Source organism: Ovis aries, chromosome 5 (assembly GCF_016772045.2).
Source record: "Ovis aries strain OAR_USU_Benz2616 breed Rambouillet chromosome 5, ARS-UI_Ramb_v3.0, whole genome shotgun sequence".
Lineage (NCBI taxonomy): Eukaryota > Metazoa > Chordata > Mammalia > Artiodactyla > Bovidae > Ovis > Ovis aries.
This window is the reverse complement of record NC_056058.1, coordinates 54,743,683-54,771,631: the sequence shown is the minus strand read 5'-3', so window position 1 is coordinate 54,771,631 and position 27,949 is coordinate 54,743,683. Positions and strand designations below refer to the sequence as shown.

Here is a 27,949-nt window from a genome sequence, read left to right as displayed (position 1 = left end):
GGGTGAGCAGCTTTCCACGGATGTGTTCTGGGAGAAACCAATGGTCAGGATGGAGTGGGAGCCTAGGGTCTGGCCTTACAGGGGCTTCTCTGTCACGACACTCAGTTTCCAGCTGCTGTTTGGTTGTGAATGCAGATTAGAGACGCCGTGAACTCCACAAGCACATCATCTCCCCTTTGTGGGGCTGTGTGGGTTGGTGATACAGTACAGTTGCTTTATACGTATATTCAATGTGTAACAGCTTTGGCACCTAACCCTCCACCTCATTTCTCACTCAATATTTCAAGGAAACGTGACCCATGGGTTTAGTAAAGTGGGAATTAAGAATTAACTAGTGGGTTTCACAATTTTGTTCTTGGTGACCTTGACAGCAGTAGGTTCAGTGGAGTGCCAGGGGCTCAAACAGGTTGGAGTGGGTTCAAGACATGATAGGAACAAAAATGGACCAGAGAATTGAAATAGAGCTGGCAGAAGATATGGGGTTAAGGGTGCATGGATATTTTTTTTTTAAGATGGAGGAAATCACAATGTACTTGTATGGTGGCTGGAATGAGCAGCAGAGAAAAAAACTGACGATGCAAAAAAGAGGGAGTGGATAAGGCTTGAGACATGTCCTTGAACCAGAAAGAGGACAAGGTACATTTAGGGATGTAGTAGAGCTGTGTAAAGGAGAAAAAGTTTCCCTTTACCCTTTCAGGGCCCCTGGCTGGATGTGAAAATTAAACTAACAATGATTATTAGGAGAAAAGCATTGTTGCTTAGTTGCTAAATCATGTCTGACTCTGCAATCTCATGGACTGTAGCCCTCCAGGCTCCTCTGTCTGTGGGATTTCCTGGGCAAGAATACTGGAGTGGGTTGCCATTCCTTCTCCAGGGGATCTTCCCAATCCTGAGATTGAACCTATGTCTTCTGGATTGCAGGCAGATTCTTTACTGCTGAGCCACCAGAGAAGTCCTAGAGAAAAGGATAGAGATTTATTAACTGTAAGTTTTATAAGTGACATAGGAGCCTTCATAATGAAATGAAGACCTGAAGAATGGTTAAACATAAGTGTTTTTATTCTAGCTTTGATAAAGAGTGGGCAGTTGTGGAGAAGTATAGGACAAAGGGTATGATGAGGTAAGTGTAGTAAACTGGGGGAAACTTGGCAAGCTGTGTTTGTTCAGATTCTTCTTGGTGACCCTTCATCCTGGAGATAACGATGCTTCTTTCCTCTGGCTACAGAGGAAAGATCTGCTTCAGGGGAGGAGGGCTGGGGAAGGCCAGAGAGATCTTCCTGCTTCTGCAGTTTGGGCAGATTCCTTCAGTTTAAAATATTCTGTATGCTGAGGTGCCATATTTTGGGCTACTGTGTTCTGAACCTCATCAGCTGGTTGTTAAACACAGCTGTTATTAAATATTAAATTATATAAAATTACTACTAAACTATATTTTGAAAGGTAATAGATATTCAAAAAGCTTCCCTTCCTAATTCCATTACTACCTTTGCCACGGTCTATATTCTTGCAGTTATGTCTGTAGTGTGCGGGTGATGGAAATGACACCACATTGGGCGTCTGAAATTGACTGTGGTGGGAGTGTTTACACCACAGAAATTGCAGCCATTAGACATCAGGCCTTGTTTTGGTTTGATTTTTAAAGTAGCGCTGTTTGTTAACTATCTGCAGCCCACGACTGGATGTGGTGGACAAGTGCAGAGACTGGCCCCAAACCAAGTGTTAGCAGTTAGTCCACAAGAACAGGAGAAAAGGCAGGGCAAATGGACAGGTGGGAAGATATGATAGAGAGGTGTTTCCTATTACTAAATGAAAAAGGAAGCTACATAATCACTTGAGAATGACGCTGGGGAGGGAGGTGTTGGAGGCTTGAAGAGAGGGGAGCCCGGGACACAAAGTGGATTAGAAAATTGCAGGGTTTTTGTTTATGGTCTAAGCGCCACTGAAAAGGCTCCTTGAGGTTGGTTACAAATCTAAATAGAAGTCTGGGTGTATACTTTTCCTCCAGGCTCTCTCAGTGGTAAGGCAGTGAGTAAGTGGAGAGATGGATTTATTCAAGGTTTTGCCAGATCAGAAGCAGAAGATATTAAGAAGAGGTGGCAAGAATACACAGAAGAACTTTACAAAAAAGATCTTCACGACCCAGATAATCACGATGATGTGATCACTCACTTAGGGCCAGACATCCTGGAATGTGAAGTCAGGGAGCCTTAGGAAGCATCGCTACAAACAAAGCTAGTGGAGGTGATGGGATTCCAATTGAGCTATTTCAAATCCTGAAAGATGATGCTGTGAAAATGCTACACTCAATATGCCAGCAAATTTGGAAAACTCAGCAATGGCCACGGGACTGGAAAAGGTCAGTTTTCATTCCAATCCCAAAGAAAGGCAATACCAAAGAATGCTCAAGCTACTGCACAATTGCACTTATCTCCAGGGACGGGGGAGACTGGTGGGCTGCCGTCTATGGGGTTGCACAGGGTCGGACATGACTGAAGTGACTTAGCAGCAGCACACACTAATAAAGTAATGCTCAAAATTCTCCAAGCCAGGCTTCAGCAATACGTGAACCATGAACTTCCAGATGTTCAATCTGGATTTAGAAAAGGCAGAGGAACCAGAGATCAAATTGCTAACATCCGCTGGATCATTGAAAAAGCAAGAGAATTCCAGAAAAACATCTATTTCTGCTTTATTGACTATGCCAAAGCCTTAACTGTGTGGATCACAATAAACTGTGGAAAATTCCGAAAGAGATGGGAATACCAGACCACCTGATCTGCCTCCTGAGAAATCTGCATGCAGGTCAGGAAGCAACAGTTAGAACTGGACATGGAACAACCGGCTGGTTCCAAATAGGAAAAGGAGTACGTCAAGGCTGTCTATTGTCACTCTGCTTATTTAACTTCTATGCAGAGTACATCATGAAAATTGCTGGGCTGGAGGAAGCACAAGCTGGAATCAAGATTGCCGGGAGAAATATCAGTCACCTCAGATATGCAGATGACACCACCCTTATGGCAGAAATTGAAGAGGAACTAAAGAGCCTCTTGAGAGTTTGAGTTTGAGTGAAGTCGCTCAGTCGTGTCCGACTCTTCGCGACCCATGGACTGTAGTCTACCAGGCTTCTCTGTCCATGGGATTCTGTAGGCAAGAATACTGGAGTGGGTTACCATTTCCTTTTCCAGGGGATCTTCCCGACCCAGGGATCAAACCCGGGTCTCCCGCATTGGAGGCAGACCCTTTAACCTCTGAGCCACCAGGGAAGCCCAATGAAAGTGAAAGAGGAGAGTGAAAAAGTTGGCTTAAAGCTCAACATTCAGAAAACGAAGATCATGGCATCTGGTCCCATCACTTCATGGGAAATAGATGGGGAAACAGTGGCTGACTTTATCTTTGGGGGCTCCAAAATCACTGCAGATGGTGATTGCAGCCATGAACTTAAAAGATGCTTACTCTTTGGAAGGAAAGTTATGACCAACCTAGATAACATATTCAAAAGCAGAGACATTACTTTGCCAACAAAGGTCCGCCTAGTCAAGGCTATGGTTTTTCCAGTAGTCATGTATGGATGTGAGAGTTGGACCATAAGGAAAGCTGAGGGCAGAAGAATTGATGCTTTTGAACTGTGGTGTTGGAGAAGACTCTTGAGAGTCCCTTGGACTGCAAGGAGATCCAACCAGTCCATCCTAAAGGAGATCAGTCCTGGGTGTTCATCGGAAGGACTGATGCTGAAGCTGAAACTCCAATAGTTTGGCCTGCTGTGAAGAGCTGACTCGTTGGAAAAGACCCTGATGCTGGGAAAGATTGAAAGCAGGAGGAGAAGGTGACAACAGAGGATGAGATGGTTGGATGGCATCACTGACTCGATGGATGTGAGTCTGAGTGAACTCCGGGAGTTGGTGATGGACAGGGAGGCCTGGTGTGCTGTGGTTCATGGGGTTGCAAAGAGTCAGACATGACTGAGCGACTGAACTGAACTGAACTGAACTTGCCAGATCAGTGTGTCAGGGATAAGCAAGATTACACAATTATAATGTAAAAGTCGCTACCTCAGAGACCTCTCTGATTCATCCTAGCTAAAATTATGTCACCTGTAACTTTGACCTGTTATCTTCTTTCTTTTTCTGTTTGTTGTTGTTGTTCAGTCGCTGAGTCGTATCAGACTCTGCCACCCCATGAACTGCATGCCATGCAGCATGCCAGGCTTTCCTGTCCATTACTGTCTCCTGGAGTTTGCTCACACTCATGTCCATTGAGTCGGTGATGCCATCCAACAATCTATTTTACTTACTGGGTGTTAAATCATCTGATTGACTCATCCCACATGACAGAAGGGACTGTGCTTTCCTTACTGCACTGTGCTTCGCACATAGTAGGTGATCAGAAATTCATTTGTTAAATAAGGTATTGGATTAATGGATTCACTGGCTTGTTTCTGTAAAATCCGTACAGTGGAGTGAAGACCATTCAAAATTCTTTTTGTATCCCTTGTTTCCTTCTCCCATGGTGTTTAACCTTTCATGAGTGTAGGAATTTCTTTATGGAGTCACACGCAGATACAGGCAATTTTTGAGTACTTGAGACGCAACCTAGAGCCTCAGGGGCAACTGCCCAGGTCCTGTGAGGAATGCAGTCGTTGGCCTCTGTCACACTGAGCTGGGCAACACTGAGGAGGGTTATACTACAGTCCCTAAACTCGGAGGGAGGGTAGTTTATGTATTTATTACATCTTTTTAGTGCTGCCAGTAGCGGCTTAAGGCTCCAGGCGAGGTGATGACAAAAACCCCAGCTGCAAGGTTCAAGACTCCCCAGCTCTGAGGTGGAACCTTGGGTCCGCAGAGGTGCGCGGGCGAGGCTGTGGGGGCGTGGCGAGGCCATGGGGCGTGGCGTGGGGTGGGCAAGGTGTGATCGGACCGGGGAAGGGCGGAGCCGGAGCCAGGGCGGGGCGGGGCCGCTTCTGACGCCTCCAGCCGACACCGCCCGGGGGCCCAGCACCTCCCTCGCCAGCAGCCCAGACTGGCGGAAGTGGACGGGGAAGGGAAAGGGGGTGTGCCAACTGTCTGTTTTTCCGAGTGGACAATAAAGTTTCGAAAGTTTGAAAAAGGAAGAGAAAAAATCCCCACGCCCCTTAGGCTTCCAGGGCTTGGACGCCTGCGGCCGGGCTCAGACCGAGCTCTAGCGGTAGTGTGCTGGCGGAGGCGTGGTCGGCGCGCCGGGATGGGGGTCACCGTGGATGTGCACGAGGTGTTCAAGTACCCCTTCGAGCAGGTGGTCGCCAGCTTCCTTCGAAAGGTATTCCGCCCGCTCGGTCTCGGCCGGGGCTCGCGTCTTCCCGCGCTGCCCCTGTGGCCAGGCCGTCTGCACTCCAGGCAGCGTCGTCCGAAGTTCCCCTCCTCCGTTCGGCTCCCTGCTGCCCGCGCGGAGGTCCGGATCCAGCTGCGGGCTTTGCCTCTGGGATGTGCCAGGCGAGGGCGGGGGTGGATTTCCTCAAAGGCTCCCCCTCCAGGATGAGGGAAAGGCTCGGTGCTTGGCATCACGTTCACACCCTGCCGCAGCTGGAGGGCACACCCTGCCGCAGCTGGAGGGAGAGACGCGGGGAGCCCAGGTTCTTGACCCCGTTGAAGTTGCACAGGGCTTTTCGATGTCTCCAGTAAATACATCATTTACTGAGTCAGAGCTAGTGGGGGCGGTTGATGCCGCCATCCTAGTTTACTCAGCACTGTCGTTCTACCACGTCACCCCTTTCTCTTTTATTAACAGCTGTGGGACTTTGGGCGCCTCCATGCCTTAGTTTTGTAATCTGTAAAATGGGAAAAATAATAGTACCAACTTAGGAGTGGTGAGGATTCAAGTGAAATACTTCCTACAGAGTGCTTATCACAGTGACTGATACTTGCCTAGTAAATTCTTTGAAAGGTTATGGTTATTCGCGCTACTGTAACTGTCCCCTCTAGTCTCAGTAGTCAGTGGCCCTCTTTATCTCAAGGGCTTTTCTTGGAACTGTGGCTTGTAACGGTGGAATAGGAAATTCTTTGAAAAATCAAGCATCCAGACCTAGGATGTGGGACCCCTGGGTTCTAGTCTGGTTTTACTTTTAGTTAGTTCGCTTGATGACGTTGGTCAAGGGTACTCTTCTCTCTTGAGGCTTCAGTTTCTTCGTCTATTAAAAGAGAAAAGCACAGCCTAAGAGTTGAGAATTAGATTTTTATTGGACAGACTTGCTGAGTACTTAAGCCTGGATATAGTCGCTCAGATAGCTCTGAGGGATTGGCCAGAAGAGGTTAGGGAGGAGCCAGAATATATAAGTTCAAACAAAGAAAAAGATAGTTGACTGTCCAAAGATTACTGCTATTGAAAGAAAACCAGACATCTCAAGTTAATGGAATTAATGCTTTTCTGTGTATGGAATAATTCAAGAATCTGGACTCAATTGAAATTCCTTTGATAGGCTCCTTAACTGTCTAGGGCCTTTATCCTGTTTTTCTCTGTCCTGAATGCCCTCAGGGAGTACCCTCAGGGATGGCCTCAGAGGCTGAAGGATTTTTATGCCACAACATTGTGTGTTTACTGAAATGGCAGGTGACATTCTTTGTCCACAGATGAGAGTGTTACATCAGAAGACCTTTCAGCTTACACATCTTAAGGAAGATTTGCAAGAATTGTATTTTATCTTGGGCAGCCGCCACTGACACTACTCTCTGGAAGCCTGGAGATGGGTTTTTAAATATTAAAAAAAAAAATTACTTGACTGCATCCAGTCATAGTTGTGGCCTGTGGGATCCTTTTCTTTTTAGTTGCGGCATGTGAGGTCTAGTTCCCTGACCAGGGAAGGAACCCAGGGCACCTGCATTGGGAGCCTAGAGTCTGAGCCACTGGACCACTAGGGAAGTTCCTGGAGATGTATATTTTTTTAAAAGAGATAAGACCTGACCTCCATTAGAAGAGGTCATACTGTTGGGGGCCCAGATCACAGAGGAGTGAGTGGGACCCTGGTTATGATGGGGTTGCTATGGAGGCCTTTTGGGGGTGGAATGCCAGCTTGTTGACATTGTTAATTGATCTCATATCTAAAATAGTACCTGGCACTTCCTAGGTTCTCAGTATACATCTGATGAGTGATGAATGAATAAACAAATATTTATTGATCTGATGTAGACTTTGCCTTAGACTGGGCTTCTGGGCCCTAAAGAGAAAAAGCCACCACCCATTTTTTGTTAGGACTGGCACTTTGAAATGTGAGTTCTCCAATGGCACTGCTCCTTTGGAAAGCCTTTCTGGGTTGTCCCCATCACAAGGTAATCTCTGCTTTGTCAGAGCTGGAGGGACAGGTTGGGCCTCAGTGACCATCTTTGACAGTGTTGGATAGTTCTGCATGTGTCTTTTTCCTCATTAGACTCTAATAAGCTTCCTCGGGGTAGGAAGCTTATTAGTGGAAGGAAGCTTACTGCAGAAGCACTTAGCACAGGGCCAGACTCATTTAGAGAATACTTGGCATGAGTCAGGCTTCTGGGCTAAATGCTTCTCTTGCATTCAGCAGGTGTTTAAAGACACTTTTCTTCTGGGTGGCAGGCTCTGTTCTGGGTATGGGGCACCATAGACAGACCCTCTTCTCAGGGAGCTGATGGTCTCTAGTGGGTGTGACTAACACGAATAAATGATTAACAAGCGAACAGATAACTCCAGCTGATGATGTGTGTTTACACAGGGAAAGTACACCGGTGTTGTGAAGTTTGGAGAGTGCCATTAGGGAAGGCTTCCTCGAGAAAGTGGCGTTTGTGAAGTTATGGCCAAGGCATGAGAGGAGTTTCCTAGTTTCCTAGGGGTAGGGGGAGAAAGTGCTTCCCTACATTACCCTGTTTATTCCTCCCAGCAGCTTCTGGAAGTAGTTATGGTTGACTTCCATTCCATTGTCTGGAAAAGCTGAGGTTCAGAAGAGTTTAAGTAACTTTTTCAAGTTATTGTAGCTAGCAAGTGGGAGAACCAGGATTTCAACACATCTGAATCCAAGCCCATACCGCTAATCACTAGACTGAGCTACCTTGCACATAGTAGGTACTCAGATAATCATTGAGGGAATACAGTGTTGCAGACTCAGCTTTGCTGTGCCCTGTATCCAGTCACAGTTTCTCTTTGCCTGCAATCTGCACTCAGGGTTTATTCATCTCTGTGGACCCCTTATGCCTGGTTTAAGGGTATAGCTTTGAAGGTAAGAGGGGGAGAAAATACATTGTTTCAGTTATCTCTTTGTTGTTGTTTGGTCAAATATGTCCTAGTCCTACTCTTTGTGACCCCATGGACTGCAGCACGCCAGGCTTCCATGTCCCTCACCATCTCCCAGAGTTTGCTCAAACTTATGTCCATCAAGTCAGTGATGTCATCCAGCCATCTCATCCCCTTCTCCTGCTGCCCTCAATCTTTCCCAGCATCAGGGTCTCTTCCAGTGAGTCAGCTCTTCTAATCAGATGGCCAAAGTATTGGAGCTTCAGCTTCAGCATCAGTGAATATTCAGGGTTGCTTTCTTTTAGATTGACTGGTTTGATCTCCTTGCTGTCCAAGGGACTCTCAAGAGTCTTCTCCAGCACCACAGGTTGAAAGCATCAATTCTTTGGTGGTCTGCCTTCTTTATGGTCTGACGTTCACATCTGCACATGACACTGGAAAAAACATAGCTTTGACCATATGCACTTTTAGTGGCAAAGTGATGTCTCTGCTTTTTAATATGCTGTCTAGGTTTGTCATAGCTTTTCTTCCAAGGAGCAAGCATCTTTTAATTTCATGGCTGCAGTCATCATTCGCAGTGATTTGGGAGCCCACAAAAATAAAATCTGTCACTGCATTTTTTTCCCCTTCTGTTTGCCATGAAGTGATGGGACTGGATGCCATGATCTTAGTTTTTTGAATTTTGAGTTTTAAACTGGCTTTTTTACTCTCCTCTTTTACTTTCAAGAGGCTCTTTAGTTTCTCATTACTTTCTGCCATTAGAATGGTATCACCTGCATATCTGAGATTATTGATATTCCTCCTGGCAATCTTGATTCCAGCTTGTGCTTCATCCAGCCTGGCATTTTGCATGCTGTACTCTGCATAGATTTTAAACAAGCAGGGTGACGATATACAGCCTTGTTGTACTTCTTTCCCAATTTTGAACCAGTCAGTTGTTCCATGTCTGGTTTTAACTGTTGCTTCTTGCGATTATCTCTTGCTGTGTAACCAATCACCCTAAAATGTTTTATTGGCCTAAACCAATGGTAAGCTTTCAATTCTCACGTTTCTATGTTTTTGTGGATTGACTGGGCTCAGGTGGGTGGTTTCTAGGTGCCTTGTGTTGTAGCTGTGGTCACTTAATCTAGCTGGGTTCAGTTAAGATCTGGAAGGATTCTGTTTTAAAATTAATTAATTTGTTTATTTTTGACTGTGTGGGGTTTTCATTGCTGTGCTCAGACTTTCTCTAGTTGCATTGATGGGCTTCTCATTTGGGCTTCTCTTGTTTCGGAGGACAACTCAGAGTCTTAACCACTGGACCCCCAGGCGAGTCCTGGAAAGAATTCTTATAAAATACTTAGCAAAGTGCCTGGCACATAGTAAATAAAGACTGAGGAAGATATTTGAAAGGTAAGGCCAGGCGAAGAGGAGAAGAGCACCTGTAGAAAAGAACACCCATCTAGAGATGGGTCAGTGCACTTCTAGCACAGTGGACACTGCATTCTTCTAGTCACAAAGCAGTCCTTCCAGAGATCCCTGGATGGGGCTAAGTGACTGTCTCTAGGAAGTAGGAAATTCGTTTGCTGTGAGAATTTTTACCTTCATTTAAAGTCATGAGCTGGAAGTCAGTAGACCTGGATTCCAGTCATTGTGCTTCCTTCAATACGAGCAGTTTTGGGGTGGCCTTGGGAAAGAGTTTCCACCATTCTATACTGTGCCCTTGTGCAAATTAGAAAGAGGCATCATTGCAGTGGTTTACCCCATAAGCTCGCAGTAAATGGGACTAGTGGGAAGTATATGGGGCTGTTAATGCACGTTAGAAAAAAGTGCTCCTTCTTCTGTGTGGTTGTAGCCCTGTGCTCACTGGCCTGCTTGGCTGGAAAACCTTGTGCAGTGAGCAACATGCACAACTGTGTGAGTCAACCCTACTGTCTTAATTTCTTATATGTGAAATGTTATGCTATGTACCCCACCAATCTCCCAGTATTTTTGTGAGAATCAAATGTCTAACAGTTGACAAGAATTTTTTTTAAGCCTAAGGTAGTAAGAATGATCCTTTTGGTGTAATACAGTTTTCTTTTTCTTTTAGTCTTTATGTATTTTTTGATTCAAAAGAAAGTGCTTGGCAGAAGGGACAATCATCTGAGGATCTCTGGGAAGCATTTAATCTGATTTTGCACAATGGTATGTTTGAAGCGCTACCGCAGTGAGGAAATTCTATTTTAAACGGAGTTGACTGATCTCTGGCTTTTGGTATGTTAGAGCTTGCTTTCCAAGTTATAATATCCTACTATTTTTAAAACCTTAGGAATGTTTGCTCTTCTTGCACCTGCCTGTTGGATACCACAGGCAATATATTAGCTACATGCTTTCAAAGTTAAGTGGCACCTTGAAAACAAACACCTCAATACTCTTTGTTGGTGGAGTGTAATATGTCTCAATGAACTCTTCATGGAGGAATGCTGTGAAAACCAAAATGGTTTATTCATCAGATGCTAAACTGTGCTTTCTGTGAACTACAGTGTCAGTGCTCTTGACAGTGTGTTTTGGTTTGTTTCTTTGTATGACTCTCAGCTTTGCACTTCTCATCATTTACAGCTGCTTCCTTTCTTTTACTTAAAACACCCAGAAACAGCACACTACTGTATAGGCAGATATGGCAGCTGCTAGGCTGCCCCAGCTTTGGAACCTCATGTGGGCTCTTTCATGGGCTTGCCTTGCATGGTGAACTGGATTCCTATATTTTTTAAAAGTTTTTTTCTAAAAGATGTCCTAAATTTTGTCTACTTGGAATTGAAAGTCATAAAGAAGGACTCAGAGAGCATTGATTGTGCCTGGATTTTTCTTGTTTATTCTCAAATGAAAGCAGAGAAGTTACGGTTTTTCTCGCCATCGAGTTGCTCAGGTTCATTGTCTGTGTTTCTTTTCTGTTTCATTGTTTGGCCATGCCATGTGGCATATGGGATCTTAATAGTTCCTAGACCAGGGGTGGAACCTTCACCCCCCTGAAACGGAAGTGTGGAGTCTTAACCACTGAACTGCCAAGGAAGCCCTTCAGGTTGATTTTCTTGTTACGCTATAGGCAAAAAAGAGCCATTGTGAATAGAGTATAAGCTTCATGCGTGGAGGTTTTATCATCTGTTCTTGATGTATCTCAAATATCCAAAGAGATCCTGCAACATAGTAGATAGTCAGCAAATCCTTATTGAATGAATGAGAGAAATATTCTCTTCTGGGATTTAGCCTTATGCAATTTCAGGCTGAAGTTGGTGTGCGATTCAGTAGCATGTCCTTACTTTGGGAACTGTAACAGAATGGACAGAGTGAAATAATTTCTTTGCTTCAACACAGTGGCTTCAGGTTTTATTTATTCTAGCCAGGATCCTGATGTTCTGAACAAAATGGTTTGAATGTTTACCCTTAAACTCATAAAGGAGATTTATGAATGGCTATTTCCATTTAGAGTAGAAAGTTGATTGGGTAATTAATAATGTTTCCATTTCTGATCCTGTCTTTTCTCCCTTGCAAATCTGGCACTTAAATGTGTGGAACATCTCTCTGTGCAGAGTTCCTGAAATATTTGAGGTGGACCTGTATTTCCAAAATAAGTGATCTGACAAATGACAGTCCTGGGTTAACATGTGGTTATTTATCTCTTGGTTCACACTGTGATAGTCCTTCTTCGCTTTTAACTTCCTCTCCTCAATTCTGTTAGAAAAGTAAGCACAACAGGAAGGAGAAGTTACAGAAAGGAAGAGCATGGGCTCTGACATCAGCTGGGGTCCGGGAGCTTGTAGTCGTGAATTTGGTTAAGTCAGTTCACTTTTCTATGCCTCAGTTTCCTCATCTGCAAAATAATAATAATAATATCTTCTGGAGTCACTGAGAGGAAGTAAGTTAGATAATGAACACAGTGCATACAATATTCATAGTTTAAAGTAGCCACATGGTAGGTGCCACACAGTATCTCTGCAGAGATATTTACTAACTTGGAATAATAAAAGGGAGAAAGTGGAAGTGTTCAGTCATTCAGTCATGTCCGACTTTTTGTGACCCCATGGACTGGAGCCCACCAGGTTCCTCTGTCCATGAAATTCTCCAGGCAAGAATACTGGAGTGGGTTGCCATTTCCTTCTCCAGGAGATCTTCACAACGCAAAGATTGAGCCTGGGTCTCCCACATTGCAGGCAGACTCTTTACTGAGTGAGCCACCAGGGAAGTCAGTAGTGAGCATGAATAAAGGTGGGCACTTGAATTATGATTAATTTTTAAATTGGCATTTAAATGGTATCAAAGCATACTTGGTAAGTCACCTAGTAGAGATTATGGCTTAATCAGTGCCTGAAAGATAGGAGATTTTTAACTGTCAAAGAACTAATAGTTAAACATTCTTTATATGTTTTCTAATAGAAATTCACAATGGATCTGTGTATCATTTGGCTTCTGGGAGATGAAAAGCTAAGTAAAACATAGCCCTGGCCTCAAGGAGCTTACTGTTACAGGGGATAAAGGGAGATAAGTTATTTTGTATTTTTTGTGATAAGTGCCTTCTTAAGGGCATATCACAGACATACCCTGTAGGGCAAGATTGATGTTTAATTACAAATCTACAAGAGCTTTTAGAGTACAGAGTACTCTCTGCTCCACTGTGGTGCTTTCCTTCATGCTTGTGGGCAGGAAATTATCTGGGAGTACTCATACAAATTATGAATTTGTTAAAGCATGAGCTTGTAAGGTTTTACTAATCTAGAAATATAAGAAACATCTTCTATTAATTTTTGAATAATCTTTTAAATATATCTGGATTGCAAATGGATACTAATATACTTAATATCACACCACAGTAAATTACAAGATAAAGACTGAAGTCTTGAAAGGAAGTTTTCAGAAATATTGATTCTTTTTGTAGTAGCAAACCAGTAAGGTGCCCAGTGTTACACTTTACATAAAGTTATTTCCTTGAATTCCTATAACAGCTCTTTGAGGTATGGACTTTTTGTTTTGTTTCATTTTCTAATTTCACAGATGAAGAAACGAAGGCAGACTGAGATAAAATAATTTTTCTGAGAGTCCCATAGGTGGGCTTCAACTCAGGTCTCTTGGATTCTAAAATCCTTTCTGTTTTCCAGAGTGTCTTTATTTTAATTTTGTTTGTTTCTTAAGCTTTCATCAGCTTACAAAATGTTGCAGAACCAGAAATTTCCAGTATCCTTAACTTCCCCAAACTACTGTATAGTTTATAAATTGAGGGAATTATCACTGATACCATGTTAACTCTTATAACAGACATTATTCAAATATTGGCACTTGTTTACTAATATTTTTTTTTCAGTATAGGATTCAATCCTATGCTGTGGGATCTAGGATCCCACATTGCGTTTAGTTGTGTCTTTGTCTCCTCCTCAGTTCCTGAGTGCTTTCCTGAGTCATGGTTGCTTTCGAACAGTACCTATCAGTTATTTTGTAGACATTGTATCTCTAAATGCGCTGGGTTTGTGTATGCCTTTAATGTTTAGGGAAGAGGATTTTCCTTTGTACAATTGTATAAACGATTCTTTCTAAAGAATTTCATTATGTCGTTGCCCATCACTGGGACGTTTTGGCATGAATGAGGGTGGCTGGCCATTGTTTAGAATCAGAGCTTGTCCTACCAGGAGGGCCTTTGAGGATCATCTGGTGGTCCATCGGCCGGTGTTCACAGGTGACAGCATCGCGGTCTGCAGGTCCTGGCTTCTTGTCCTTTGTTCTTTCTACTTCATCCTCCTACTGAAAAGGCCAGTGAACAACCATTTGAAATGTCTGTTGACTTCACTATGTGTAGTCTTTGATATTGACATTTTGATTAATCACTTGATCTTGGTATTTTATGATATTTTGTTTTACAATCAACTGTGCTTTTCTTCTAAGGTAGACTGTTGCATGTAGCTCGTAAAGGGAGTTTGGCACAGCCCACGGTGATTTCTTTGTGTAACTAAACGCCAAATCTCTTTCAGCAGCTCTATCCCTCTGCATGCATGCATTTGGCAGCAGCCTGGGTAGTAAAGATTCCCTTAATGCTTATAAAAGTAATATGTTAACATCCCAGACTGATTTTAGGTCCCTATGGCCTTCTTTGCAGGACTAATACAGATATATCAGCTAACTGCTTCCTTGTGCTTGTGCTATCTTGGATAATGCTGTTTGCAAGTTGGTAAACAATGGCTCCTTTGGAGGTCATTGACTTTTTTTGGTGTGAGTTTTATAAAAGGCAGGCACTGACTTCTGACTTTTGGGGGAAGTTGGCATTTTATTTAGATATTTATTAAGAAAATTTTTTGGCTGAGCTGAGTCTTTGTTGCAGCATGTAGGCTCCCTCTAGCTATGGCCTGCCGGCTTACTTGCCTGGTGCCATGTGGGATCTTAGTCCCCTGGCAAGGGATCGAACTCATGTTCCCTGCATTGGAAGGCGGATTCTTAATTTGGACCACTAGGGAAGTCCCGAAAGTTGATATTGTAATAGCTCCACTCTCTTAAGAGTGAGCTTTATGGAAGCTTATTATATTTCTCCCTCATGTAAATAAGAAAGGTAAATATACCCTATCTTCATGAATCTACTCCCAGAAGTATATTGACTGTTGTTCCTGTAGTTAGATACTCTTTCTTGGCCTCTCACTCTTTATAGTTAAGTGTTTGTTTTAATGTTTATTGTGTTTTTTACCTCTTATTTTGCAGTTTTTGGCTTCTTGCCTTTTAATATGTAAAAACAAATGAAAGCAAAGTATATGACAATGTAGGAGAAGTCTACATTTTACCCTTGTTAGACTTCAGTTCAGTTCAGTTCAGTCGCTCAGTTGTGTCCGACTCTTTGTGACCCCATGAACTGCAGCACGCCAGGCCTCCCTGTCCATCACCATCTTGCGGAGTTCACTCAGACTCACGTCCATCGAGTCCGTGATGCTATCCAGCCATCTCATCCTCTGTCGTCCCCTTCTCCTCCTCCCCCGATCCCTCCCAGCATCAGAGTCTTGACTTACATACATATAATATAAGCAATGATACTTGCAATACATTTATATCTTAAGAAAAAGTAAGGACTAGTTTATATATTCTGTGAAGAAAGTAAAAATTGTAAGGAAATTCAAAATGATCTCAAATATACCTTGAAAAATCCCTCGTGTCACCCAGAGAGTTTGGCAAATGTGCAAATCTCTGTGTGGTAGTTCTTAGCCACTGCAGTCTGTGGTCCATTGGATGTACCAGGTCCAAGGACGGTAAGGGTTCTTGGCTGATATCTGGGTCATCAGACCGCTTTGCTTCCATGAATGTCATTAGTGTGAAGTAGAAACCGGAAGATCCCAGGGTTGCCCCGCACATGTTCAGGCTTTATGCAGTTATGGTTTTTTGTTTGTTTGTTTCTGTTTTATTTTAAAGATTCTTTTTTTTTTTAAATGTGAACCACTTATTTTCAAGCCTTTATTGAATTTGTAACAATACTGCTTCTGTTTTTTGGCTGTGAATCATGTGGGATCTTAGTTCCCTGACCGGGGATTGAACAAGCACCCCCTGCCTTGGAGAGCAAAGTCTTTGCCATTGGACTTTCAGAGAAGTCCCATATGCCATTATGTTTTCAACATGAGACTCCTTATCTTAATGCATTTTAATAGATCTACTTGTTTTGAGGAGGATGAAATGAGGTATAATACATATGGCGACCTCTGCACAGATAGGAGATGCTCAGTAAGTCTTTGGTGCGCTCGGTCACGAGCTAGCTTGATCCTTTCCACTGTCACACTGTGCTTGTAGAGGTGTCCAGAGAAACCTGGTCACCGGCTTCCTGTCTTCCCAAATTGGTATTCCTGGTGGTGACCTTCTCTGAGCTGGCTTCCCTCTCTGGGTCCTTTGTTATCTGACTTCAGATAAATGTTTGTGAGTTAAATCGTGAATGTTCAAGTTACCACAAGATAGTGTCAGATCATTTCAAGTGATGCCAGGTAGGGGGAGCCTCAGCACAATAAATCTTTAAAGAAACTTAAAATATATGCCTTTCATGTCACAGTATTTAGCTTTTGTCAATAGACCTCTGATTTCTTTTCCCATTCTTCTATGGAAGGGAACTTGAGGCTCCATATCTATTCAACTGCAAAAGTAGTTGCACAGGAAAATGACCTGAGACTTGTAAATGAGTTTACTGAAGTGAATAGTCTGGGGCTTCTTGTGTTTGACTGAGACAACTTCCATATTACTTTGTAATTTATAAGAATTGTCTAGTTAGTGACCCTTAAGCATTTTACCTAGAGGAGGGCGTGGCTACCTACTCCAGTGTTCTTGCCTGGAGAATCCCTATGGACAGAGGAACCTGGTGGGCTACAGTCCATGGGGTCGTATAGAGTTGGACATGACCCGAAGTGACTAAGCATAAATATTTTACAATGGCCCCTCTTCATAATTCCCATCCTATTATCCCTTAGTCTGATTTATTTTCTCATTATTTTATTTATTTTTCTAACATGTAAATTTTCTAAGAATCTACGGTTTTGTTTGTTTTATTCCTTTATCCTTAGTTCATGGAAGAGTGCCTGCATAGTCAAGAAAATTGTTAAATGAAGAATATTTTTGCTATTATTTAAATTGAGAAGGCAATGGCAACCCACTCCAGTATTCTTGCCTGGAGAATCCCAGGGACGGGGGAGCCTGGTGGGCTGCCGTCTCGGGTCGCACAGAGTTGGACACAACCGAAGTGACTTAGCAGCAGCAAACCGATACTCTTTATCTTAGGGGATTCCCTGGTGGCTCAGACAGTAAAGCGTCTGCCTGCAGTGCAAGAGACCTGGGTTCGATCCCTGGGTTGGGAAGATCCCCTGGAGAAGGAAATGGCAACCCACTCCAGTACTCTCGCCTAGAAAATTCCATGGATGGAGGAGCCTGGTGGGCTACAGTCCATGGGGTCGCAAAGAGTCAGACACGACTGAGCAACTTCACCTTTACCTTAATAAGCAAATATTAAAGTTATAGAAAAGCATAAATGGAGCATTTGAGTTTGTTGTTGTTCATTCGCTCAGTCGTGTCTGACTCTTTGCAACCCCACGGATTGCAGCACAGCAGGCTTCCCTGTCCTCCACTATCTCCTGGAATTTGCTCAGACTCATGTCTGTTGAGTCAGTGATGCTGTCTAACCCTCTCATCGTCTTCTGCCCCTTCTGCTTTTACCTTTAATCTTTCCTAGCATCAGGGTCTCAAAAAGTCGGCTCTTCTTTGAGTTTGTAGTCTTTAGGAATTTCATTGCTAATTTTGTGCAGTACCCAGAACTTGGGAAATTTTTATCATTAGCCTTCTCTGGTGATTACATTTACAGCTTCTTTTGTAATTTAGTTCAGCCATCTTCCTGCTGTTTACAGTGTATTTCTAATATTCATCAGTCAGGGTATATTGATGAATATAAGACAATGTGTAAACTAGAATTAGAATACAGGCAGTATTCTCATGCTTTGATTTTACCTTAGTAGAAAAGTTCTGATGTATACATACACACACACTTAAAAATTAAGGGCATCTGTGTGAGTCTCAGATATCTTGCTAACTTCAAGGGTGTTGGTGAGGCCCCCTTCCTGAGAAACACAATAGTTAAACCTGATCCCTGTGGTGAACATTATCTTCAAAAAAACACTGAAAGTTAAACTTCAAGAAAACAGGCATCGTAATTTTGAGCATTTTTTTTTCCTGTGGCAAACATGAATGAATGAATGAATAGATAAATATTTAAAAAGCCATGTTGGGGAATTCCTTGGTTGTCCAGTGGTTAGAACTTGATGCTTTCAGTGCCAGGGTTGGGTTTGATCCTTGGTCACAGAACTAAGATACTGAAAGTCTTGCGGTGTGTCCTCCCCCCAACCCTCCCAACCCCCCCTCCCCCGGCCCAAAAAAAGTGTTGTTGATTAGTTCTCAAGATTGCAGTTCTCCGGATGGAAGTGTGACTGGCAGAGTTTACGGCCTGAGGTCTGGTTTGGCTCTGAGGATGCTGAGAATGGAGCCCACTGCCCTCTTCATAAACTGGTGCCCTTGGTCCCTGAAGGGGGTAAGGTTTAGTTTCCACATCGATCCTGAAGGTCAGTGAGGTTTATCTTCTAGATGGTTCGTTCATTCAGCAGATATTCATTGAGTGCCTACTGCGTGCCAGGCACTGCTAGGTGGTGGAGGTAGAGAAGCCCTGCTCTTTCAGAGTCTGTATTCTAACCCCTCGTCTTTTGGGGCCACAGATATCTTTAAGAACGTGTGAAAGTGATGGACCCTTTTCCCTGAAAATCAGTCAACCTCTTATATACACGTACATACACACATGGTTGCTCACAGGCACACAGCTGCTGCAGGGTTGGGGAGAACCCTGCTCACTGAATTTCCTTTATCATTTCCTGGGTTCAGAAGGCTTACAGCTCAAGCTTACCAAGTGGAGGGCCCTGTCTCCTACCCATGCCCGCACCTGTCTGCTGCTCTGGTCTCCCCCTCAGCATCTTATGCTGCTTTGGATGAGACTTGCATGTGATTTTCCTTTTGGATTAGATCTCACGATGAAGCAGTATGCCTCTGGGAACAGAACCTGAGAGGCGCAGGTGGACAGCCTGCTTGTCCTACAGCTTTGAGGACTTCTACAGTCCGAGTCTCTTTTTTTGCATCCGAGGCATGGAAAGGGTGGGATTTGAGTGACTGAGATGTTTGAAAATAGGTTAGGTGGGCAGGCCTTGAAGGCAAAGGAAAGTATCTGCGGCTAAATTAGAGTCTTGACGCTCATTAACTGATTTTAAGCAAATTACCTGGTTTATCCAAGTCTTATTTCTCACGGGTGGAAGGGAGAAAAAAAAAACACCCCAGCATGTAACTCAAGGAATAGTTTTGAAAATTAAACTGAAATAATGTATTAAGCTGCCTAGGACAAAAATGGTAGCTATTATCAGCTCTTTTAACATCCACATTGTGTTTCAGGGGAATTTAATCCATAAATAAGGTATCCATTTTGCATTTTTGTCTTTATTGAAATATAGTTGATTTACAGTGCTGTGCCAGTTTCTGCTGTGCAGCACACTGATTCAGCCGTGCACATGTATACGCTTATTTGTTGAGGACCTGGCATAGAATCCTGTGATTACATTCCTGTGATGCTGACCCAGCCCACCAGGCGACAGTAAAGGACAGTAGTGAAGGAACGCACTGTGTTTCAGGCCAGGTTTAATTCTGTGGCTCTGCTGTTAACCAGCTGGGTGACCTTAAGTTTTCTGATTTTCTTTAGCTTCCATTTAGTTTCCGAAAGACAGTGATATTCCGTGACCCAGTCACAACAGAGAGGCTGATTTTAAAAAAGATCATGCAAGTAAAGCGTTTAGCACAGTGCCTCATGCAAGGAATGCTCCTGAGTTATGTAAGGCTGGTTCAAGATTATAGTATTATTATTGTTGCTGTTTAGTGCTCAGTCATGTCTGACTCTTTGCGACCCCTTGGTCTGTCCACGGAGTTCTCTAGGCAAGAGTACTGGAGTGGGTTGCCATTCCCTTCTCCAGGGGATGCCAGACTCTTTACCGTCTGCGCTACTAGGGAAGCCCAGTATTATTAAGCTTAACCTAACCTAACCTTCCCTTCTCCACCCAGAGCTAGGCTGACTCCAAAGACGGTTTCTCTAGATTTCATACAGGTACAATCGATAACAGCATCTCACTTATCTATTCTGAAATAGTAAAATTAAGAAATTTGATTGCAAACTGGCCTTAGAGATTGCTTGTGCATGTATGTGAAGTCACTTCAGTTGCATCAGACTCTGCGGCCCCATGGACTGTAGCCCACCAGGTTCTTCTGTCCATGGAATTCTTCAGACAAGAATACTGGAATGGGTATCCCTTCACTTCTCCAGGTGATCTTCCCAACCCAGGGATCTAACCTGCGTCTCCTGGGTCTCCTGTATTGGCAAGCAGGTTCTATATCACTAGTGCCACCTGGGAAGCCCCTAGAGATTGCTTGGAAAAGATTTACAGTTCGTGCAAATAAGTGGTTGCTATAAAGTAATTCATTTTGCCAAAAAATGAATGGTAATTTTTCTTTGTGTGTTTTTATTTAGTATCCAAACCCCATGGATAAAAATGTCATCTCTGTAAAAATTGTGGAGGAAAGAAAAGGTAAGTATTACTGAGTTTTGTAAAGATGTGTGTCTGTGTGTGTGTCACCTGTGATATTTTAAACATCTATTAACAGGTATAGCTCTGTATTCGAGGTGGCTGATCGGAAAGAGCACCCAGCCTTTCCAGCAACAGAAGACTTGCCATTCATTCTTGTCATCTTCTCCATTAAGAATTGACGACAAGCTGTGACAGTTAACATTTTTCAATACTTAATGTGTACCAGGCACTTTTATTGTTATTAACTTCATCCTCAGAACGATATAATTCCTTTTTAATGAATGAAGAAACCAAGGTATAGAGAGAGTAAGTAACTTAACTGAGGTTACATGGCTACGTCCTTTAATATATTCACATATCATTTTATGACAAAAAAGGTGTGACTAATAGAACATATATGAGATGTGACTGTAAAGTGATTGGATTATGGAGTTAGAACTGTGCTTAACAATATGGTTCAGTATTGACTGGCTTGACAAATTATCTTTGTGTTGCCTGTTGTAAATAAAGTTTTATTGGCACCCAGCTATGCCCATTTTTTAATGTGTTATCTGTGCCTCTTATCATAACAGTAGATTTGTAAGAGACTGTATGGCTCACAAAACCTAACATATTTATTTATTATCTGGCACTTTACAGAAGGTGTTTATTGACTGCTGGACTGGAGTGTAGGGGTCTTTCCTGTTCTGTCATTCACATCTCTGGCAGAAGTGTTTTCACTCTCAGTGTTTGAACTCGAGAGTTGGGCAATGAAGGAAGCTATAATGGTACTCATTGTCAAAGTATAAACCTTTGGAGACAGCCAGGTCCGGTCTACCAGGGCTCTTGAACCTCTTCTAGGAAAACATGAGATGCTACTCTTCATTTCGTGACTCTGAGGCCTTCTCTCTGCTTGGTGAAGAGAGAACTATCTTTGTGAGGGTCTTTTCTGCATTTCTATAGCTCTATAAATATGATGGAAAATGATTTTCTCATGTACCTGCACTCATGGGAGAAACGTTTTACATGGTATTAGAGAAGTTTGATTTCAGGTCCTGATTTCATTCCTATCTACATGACTTAACTTCTTGGAGGCTCTATGTCTTCATCTTTCAAATGGGAAAGTAATAACAAACAGTCTGTCTTTAGGTTGTTGAGAAGAATCAAGCAGTAGAACAGCATGCATATTCCAAAGTGGTTAATTATAATTTCTGCCATTGACAGGGACATCTTCGCCTCCAGGAGTGGCTCATCCATTTTCTCTATGTGTGCTGCAGACTTTGGATGAGATGGCCAGAGGGTGCCAGTGGGCAGAGGAGATGAACCAGGGTCATCCTCCCAACAACTTCAGTGTTCAGGGTGTTTGCACCAAGGTTCAGGACTGTTATAGTGTTACAGTCCAAGCTTTGAGAAACCATGAAGGAACTTGGCTGAGTTGTGTAATTCACAGAGCAAAAGACAACACTTCAGAGTTTATATTTTTCTCTGATTCGCTTTCCCTTTTTTCAACTCAAATTATCACATTTTTTTTAATGCCCTTAATGCTACTCGGTAAACTTTTTTCCAGAACAGAGTAGTTCAGCCACAGAGAGTCTGCTTCCCTATGACAGAAGAGTGTGCCCAGTGTAATTAATAATAGGTTTAAATTCGTAGCCAGAAATTGGTGCTTGAAAACTCATTTGGTGCAGAAGGTGGCAGAATTAGATCCTCCATTGTTCTGTTAAAACATGTTAAACATTGGCTGTTGCTGGGCAGAAGGCTCATTGGCCGTGGCCACTGGAGTGTTGACATTGATAGCCCAGAGCAGTGAACAATTTGTGTCTTTTTAAAAGTCTCATTGGAGACTTCAGAAATGGACTTTCTTATTTTATTATTTTAAAACCTTTCTTTTGGCTGTACCCTGCAGCATGTTGGGCCTTAGTTTCCAGACCAGGGATGGAACCCGCACCGCCTGCATTGGCAGGAGTCATAGCCACTGGACTGCTGGGGAAGTCCCCATTTGCAGTTCTTTTGTCCTTGACTTTAGAATGTGCTTCGCTGGTGGCTCAGACGGGAAACAATCTGCCTGCAATGCAGGAGACCTGGGTTCGATCCCTGGGTCGGGGAGATTCCCTTGGAGGAGAGCATGGCAACCCATTCCAGTGTTCTTGCTTGGAGAACCCCATGGACAGAGGAGCCGGGTGGGTTCACAGATATTTGGAGGGATTTGGTCAAGGAAAGTGGTCAGGGAAGCTGGGTTTTGAGTTAAACATTTTCTTTAGGAATTCTCCATATAGAAAATTGAGATTGACATTAAACATTTTATTGACATTAAAATAAGAATACATTTCCTTCAGCTTTTTTTTTTTTTTGAGTGTAAACATTTTCTGTTTCTAGATGTGTCAACAGGGATCATCTATAGAAAGAGGATTGCAGTCTGTCAGAATGTGGTTCCAGAAATTTTAAGGAAGGTAAACGCATTTCAAAATTTAATCAGATTTTGTGTAACACTGGGTGATTTTCAAACAGTCATGAAAAGAAATAGCATTTTCTGATGTAAAGAAGTGTTAGAAATTTCCCAGTTCTCCTGTTTCCTAACCTTTCAAAGGAAGACATCTGTCTCCTCTCCAACCTCAGTTTTGATAGGTGCTACCAGAGATAGTGTTTTTTCCTGTATGTTTTGCCTCTCTTTTGTGGAGGGCGCTTAGTGTACATAGAGATGGACTGCAATTATTTTAAAAGATACTTTGGCTATTTTGCATGAAGTGACCATCTTTTCTGATCTGTCCATGGTTAGATAACGACTCTTAGGTAAGAATGATCAGAACTGGGCAGGTGGTAAATATTTCATCTGATCTTCAATAAGGAAGAGAAAAGCTTCAGTTTCCATTTCACTGTCAGAGAGCATGGTTTTGGTAGTATAATGTTCTCAGCACCCTCTGTAAGTCTTTTTGTGTGTGTTTCTATAAAGTAATGGTGTTGATGATGAAATCTTCATGATAGCAAATTGTTTTTTCTCTTTGAAATCCTTAAGCACTCTGATGATTGCTGGGAAAAGGTGAGTGGAAAGTTTTAATCACATTGCTTTAACCATAGAGTGATTATGACAAAAATCCTTAGAATCATTAGGGAATACGAGGAGAACGTCTTCATGCACATTTTAAAACATGTTTCATGTGATCTTTTCAACCCGGAAGTGATTGTATGTGTGATGTAAAAGCCAAGACTCCTGCCAGGTAGCTTGCAAATTGTTTAGCTGTGCTGTATATAGAAAACATGGCAGCTTCCATCACTTTCTAAACATGGATGAAGACTGTCACTTTCTTTACTGGAAAGAAGACTGATGTTACGGTGAAAATGAACTTTTATTTTCCGGATAGCAGTAAATTGCAGTATATGCAGCAAATTATTGCTGGCTTTTTTCACAGAGTGTGTACCCTCCCTTTGCCCTATATACACGCTTTGAATCTATTATTTAAAAAGGCATTCAACTTTGTCTTGTGTCTCTATTCTTAAATAATTTAAGGACACCTCTGACTTGTACGATTCTGCCTTTGTAGTTTTCCATGTTTCCTCCACCCAGGAAAGCATACATTTCTAGATATTGGACAGAGTTTAAAATGAAGAAAATATTTTATCCTGCATGTGAGTCCGTAAGTGGGCCCAGTTAGAATCTGTCAATTTAAGAAGGCCATAACCAGCCCTAGAGGAGACATGAGGGAGGCTGATAATTTGCTTAGTGTTTAGCTGTTAGGGAAATTCGGCCAGAGACTGTATAGCCTGCATAAATTCTAGGCCATTTGCATGTCCCTACCAGCCTTTAGTAAGGTCATTGTATGTTTGATTATCAGGGACTTTTAGCCATTGGTGAACCATCATCCATATATCAGGATCGCTTGTCCTCTTAATTCCCCAAGATTGGAAGCAACTCTGGACAGAGTCTTTATACATTAATAGCTTGCTCTTCCTAAATTCAGAAAGCCGTTATCCCTCTTTTGGACAGGTGAACATTTTAAAGGTACCTAATATCCAGTTAGAAGAGGAATCATGGTTCAATCCTCAGGAAAGGAACATGGCTATAAGGAGTCACTGCCTTACATGGACACAATATGCATCCATGAAAGAAGAGTCTGTCTTCAGGGAAAGTATGGAAAATCCAAATTGGTAAGATCACGTGTGTGTGTGTGCTCACGTGTGTGCACTTGCGTATGTGTGCGTGCGTTTGTGTATGTGTAGGTAGGGTGCAGGGAAGCACAAATGAGCACACATATTAAAGAGCTGTGATTTTATTCTTACAACCTTTGCTTAAAACTCACATAAATTATACAGTATTGATTTTTAATCACACAAGTAATCAGTAAATAGATTTCCCTTTGGGGGGAAAAATGACAGCTCAACTCCTTTCTGATTGTCCTGTCTAATCCTGGTGCCCTTTTGCCTTCTCCAGAGGAAGTGAATGTTGAGTATTCTAGACCCTTAAGAGATAACTTTAGATACTCATAAAACCTGTATAATATAGTTTTGTTTATCCTTTTTACATACATGCATTCATTCTGCTCAAATCATTTTGTACTTATCTTTTTCATTTTGTAGAACGTTTCTAAGCCTTATCAATTTGATGTCTGTAAAATCCAGATTTTTTTCCTTTAGACTGTTGCATAATGTTCAATCCTATCATTATACTACATTCTCTTTAGCTTTTTTCCTTTTTGACAGATGTTCAGATGATTTCTAATTACTCTTGATTATAAGCAGTACTACTCTTTATTATAAACAGTATTATAATATTTGTGAAGTGTATGATCCTTGAATATGCTATATGTGAATGTTTCTCTGAAGGAAAATTGATTTCTTTATTGAAATATAGTTGACATACAGTATTATGTTAAAGGGGAATTTTTAATTGTCAGGTTTATTGAATTATTATTTACAAACAATGAAGTTCTTAGCATACAGTTCAATGAGTTTTAGCAAACACACACGTATACAGTTGTGTAACCACTGTCACAATCAAGCTTCAGGTAGATTTTAAAGAGCTACATGCCAGGATAATTTGATGCGGACAGAGTATTCTTGCACAACTGGATATCCACCTTCAAAAGAAAAAAGATGGACCTTTGCCTCATGTCAAATACAGAATTAACTCAAAATGGATCAAAGACCTAAATCAAAGAGTTAAGACTATAAAACTCTTAGAAAAAAAATAGGGGTAAATCTTTGTGATCTTGAATTAGGCAATCGTTTTTTAGTATGGCGCCAAAAGCCCGAGGAACAAAAGAAAAAAAAAGATAAATTTGACTTCATCAAAATCGAAACTTTTCTGCTTCAAAGGACACCAAGAAGGTGAAAAGACAGTCCAGAGAATGCGAGAAAGTATTTGCAAAATCTGATAAGCGTTTCAGTTCAGTTTGTATCCAGAATATATAAAGGACTGTTATAACTCAGTAATAAAAAGACAACTCACTTAAAAAATGGCTAAGACATTTGAGTAGATATTTATCCAAAAAGGTATACAGATGGCCAATAAGCATATGAAAAGATATTCAGCATCTTTAGTGTTTAGGAAAATGCAAGTTAAAACCACAGTGAGATCCCATTTTGAGCCTACTACGATGGCTTTAATAAAAAAGACACAATAGCAAGTGCTGGAAAGGGTGTAGAGGAACTGGAAGCCACACACACTGCTGAAAGGAATGTCAGTGGCATAGCTGCCGTGGAAGATGGTTTTTCAGTGCCTCAAATAGTTAAACAGAGTTATCACTTGACCCAGCTGTTCTACACTGTATTGTCCACAAAGATTTGCAGGAATGTTCGTAGCACCATTATTCCTAATAGGCAGAATGTAGAAACAAGTCAAACGTCCACCATCTGATGAATATATAACCAAAAATGATATATCCATACAATGGAATATTATTCAGCCTTAAAAAGAAATGGAGTAATGATTCATGTTACATGGATAAAGCTTGGACACACTATTTTCAGTGAAAGAAGCCAGTTACAAAAGGCCATATATTGTTTGAGTCAAGTTTATTTTAAAAGTCCGCAACAGGCAGATTCATAGAGACAGAAAGTAGTTTTAGTGTTTGCCATAGGCAAGGAGGGCAGGAGATGGAATTTTCTGGGGGATGATAAAAATATTCTGGAACTAGTGTTGCTGGTTGTGTAACTCTTGAGTATACTAAACCCACTGAACTATATACCTTAAAGGGGTACATTATGGTATATGAATTATTCCTCAATAAAAGAAAGTTATGTGACGGGTTCTCAGGGTATGCGTATTTTAGGTTTATGTAGATTATGTCACCAATATGGCTTTTAAAAAATATTTATTTGGCTGAGCTGGGTCTTGGTTGCAGAGTCTTTGTTGAGTTGTGAGGACTCTAGTTGTGACATGGGCTTAGTTTCCCTGCAGCATGTGGAGTCTTAGTTCCTTGATCAGGGTTTGAACCTGCATCTCCTGCATTGCAAAGTGGGTTCTTATGGGGTCATAGGGGAAGTTCCTATGACCAATATGTTAATGTGTTTACACTCACATCAACAGCACATGAAAGCTCATTTCCTATAACATTGCCAGGACTTAACATACTTTTTTATTTTTTGCCAGTATAACAGGTGAGAAATGATTAATTCCTTTGAGGTAGGTTTACAAACAAAAACAAACTATAACAAGCACCAAATGTTAATAGTGATGATTGCTGTGCACTGATTTCAGAGGATAATTTACTGCATGTTTTGCTATTCTGTATGGTTGGCAAATAAAGCCTCCAAACCCAAATAACTATTAAAAACAGAAGTCTAAGATCCATCTGAAACCCCATCACTTGTGCACATCATTTCTGCTCCCCATAATTTTGGTCCTGTAGTGACAATTCTAGAATGCTCCAGCAGCACACTGATTATGAATGCTAAGTCTTATTAGCATCTCAGGTGGGTTTACTCTGAACCACCCACTGGCTGTTTTGCTTTTTTTCCTGTCAGTCTCCTGCATGCCAGGAACTTCATGCAAGTCATAGATGTTTGGGACTAACTATAAAAATTATAGATAAAGAATAGAGCTCCCCCACTTTTTTTTTTGGTAGAAGTAGTAAAAGGACAGAGTTGGCTGATTTTATGTAAAAAATACAGAAGTCTTTCATTTCATATATTAGTATCTCAGCCTCATGTTATCAGCTCTCTGGGCTACTGAGTCTGAAAATCTTTACTAAAGCTTCATCAATTCTTTATAAAATGAAAATTGGCCCAAATAATCCAGGGAGAACATCCTTCAGGACCTTTTTCCTTTGTGTGTTTTTAAAAATTGTTTTTTATTTTATTTTAAATAGTCTGATTCTGGAAAAAAATGATACATGTGTCTTGTAAAAAGTACTAAGTAATTCAAGAGAAAAAGAAGCAGTTTTCATCATCTAACAGTTGTGCCTATTTGCATAATTTTCTTTGTCCAATCCTAATTGGCATTTAGATTGTTTCTGAATTTTTTGCTGTTATAAACAGTGGTGTGATAAAATTACTTTGTTGTTGTTTCCTTGCTAAATCTTGTCCAACTCTTTGCAACCTTATGGACTGTAGCCTGCCAGGCTCCTCTGTCTATGGCCTTTCCAGGCAGGAATACTGGAATTAGTTACCATTTCCTCCTCCAGGGGATCTTCCTGACA

General features: G+C 41.8%; 1 protein-coding gene across 4 annotated transcripts in view; it reads left to right on the top strand.

Annotated features, from left to right (window-relative positions):
- Nucleotides 1–5,130: 5,130 nt before the first annotated feature.
- Nucleotides 5,131–27,949, top strand: part of PRELID2 (PRELI domain containing 2) — an 84,216-nt gene continuing 61,397 nt past the window's right edge. For 2 of the 4 annotated variants that reach the window (XM_004008917.5, XM_042250611.2), the window contains exons 1-4: nt 5,131–5,292; nt 20,279–20,336; nt 22,692–22,765; nt 24,298–24,458. In XM_004008917.5, coding sequence (XP_004008966.2) covers nt 5,218–5,292; nt 20,279–20,336; nt 22,692–22,765; nt 24,298–24,458 — 368 coding nt within the window. In that variant the 5' untranslated portion in view covers nt 5,131–5,217. Of the gene's footprint in view, nt 5,293–10,296; nt 10,387–20,278; nt 20,337–22,691; nt 22,766–24,297; nt 24,459–27,949 lie in introns of those variants that run through there. The other 2 variants (XM_060415879.1, XM_060415878.1) reach the window with 1 other exon arrangement.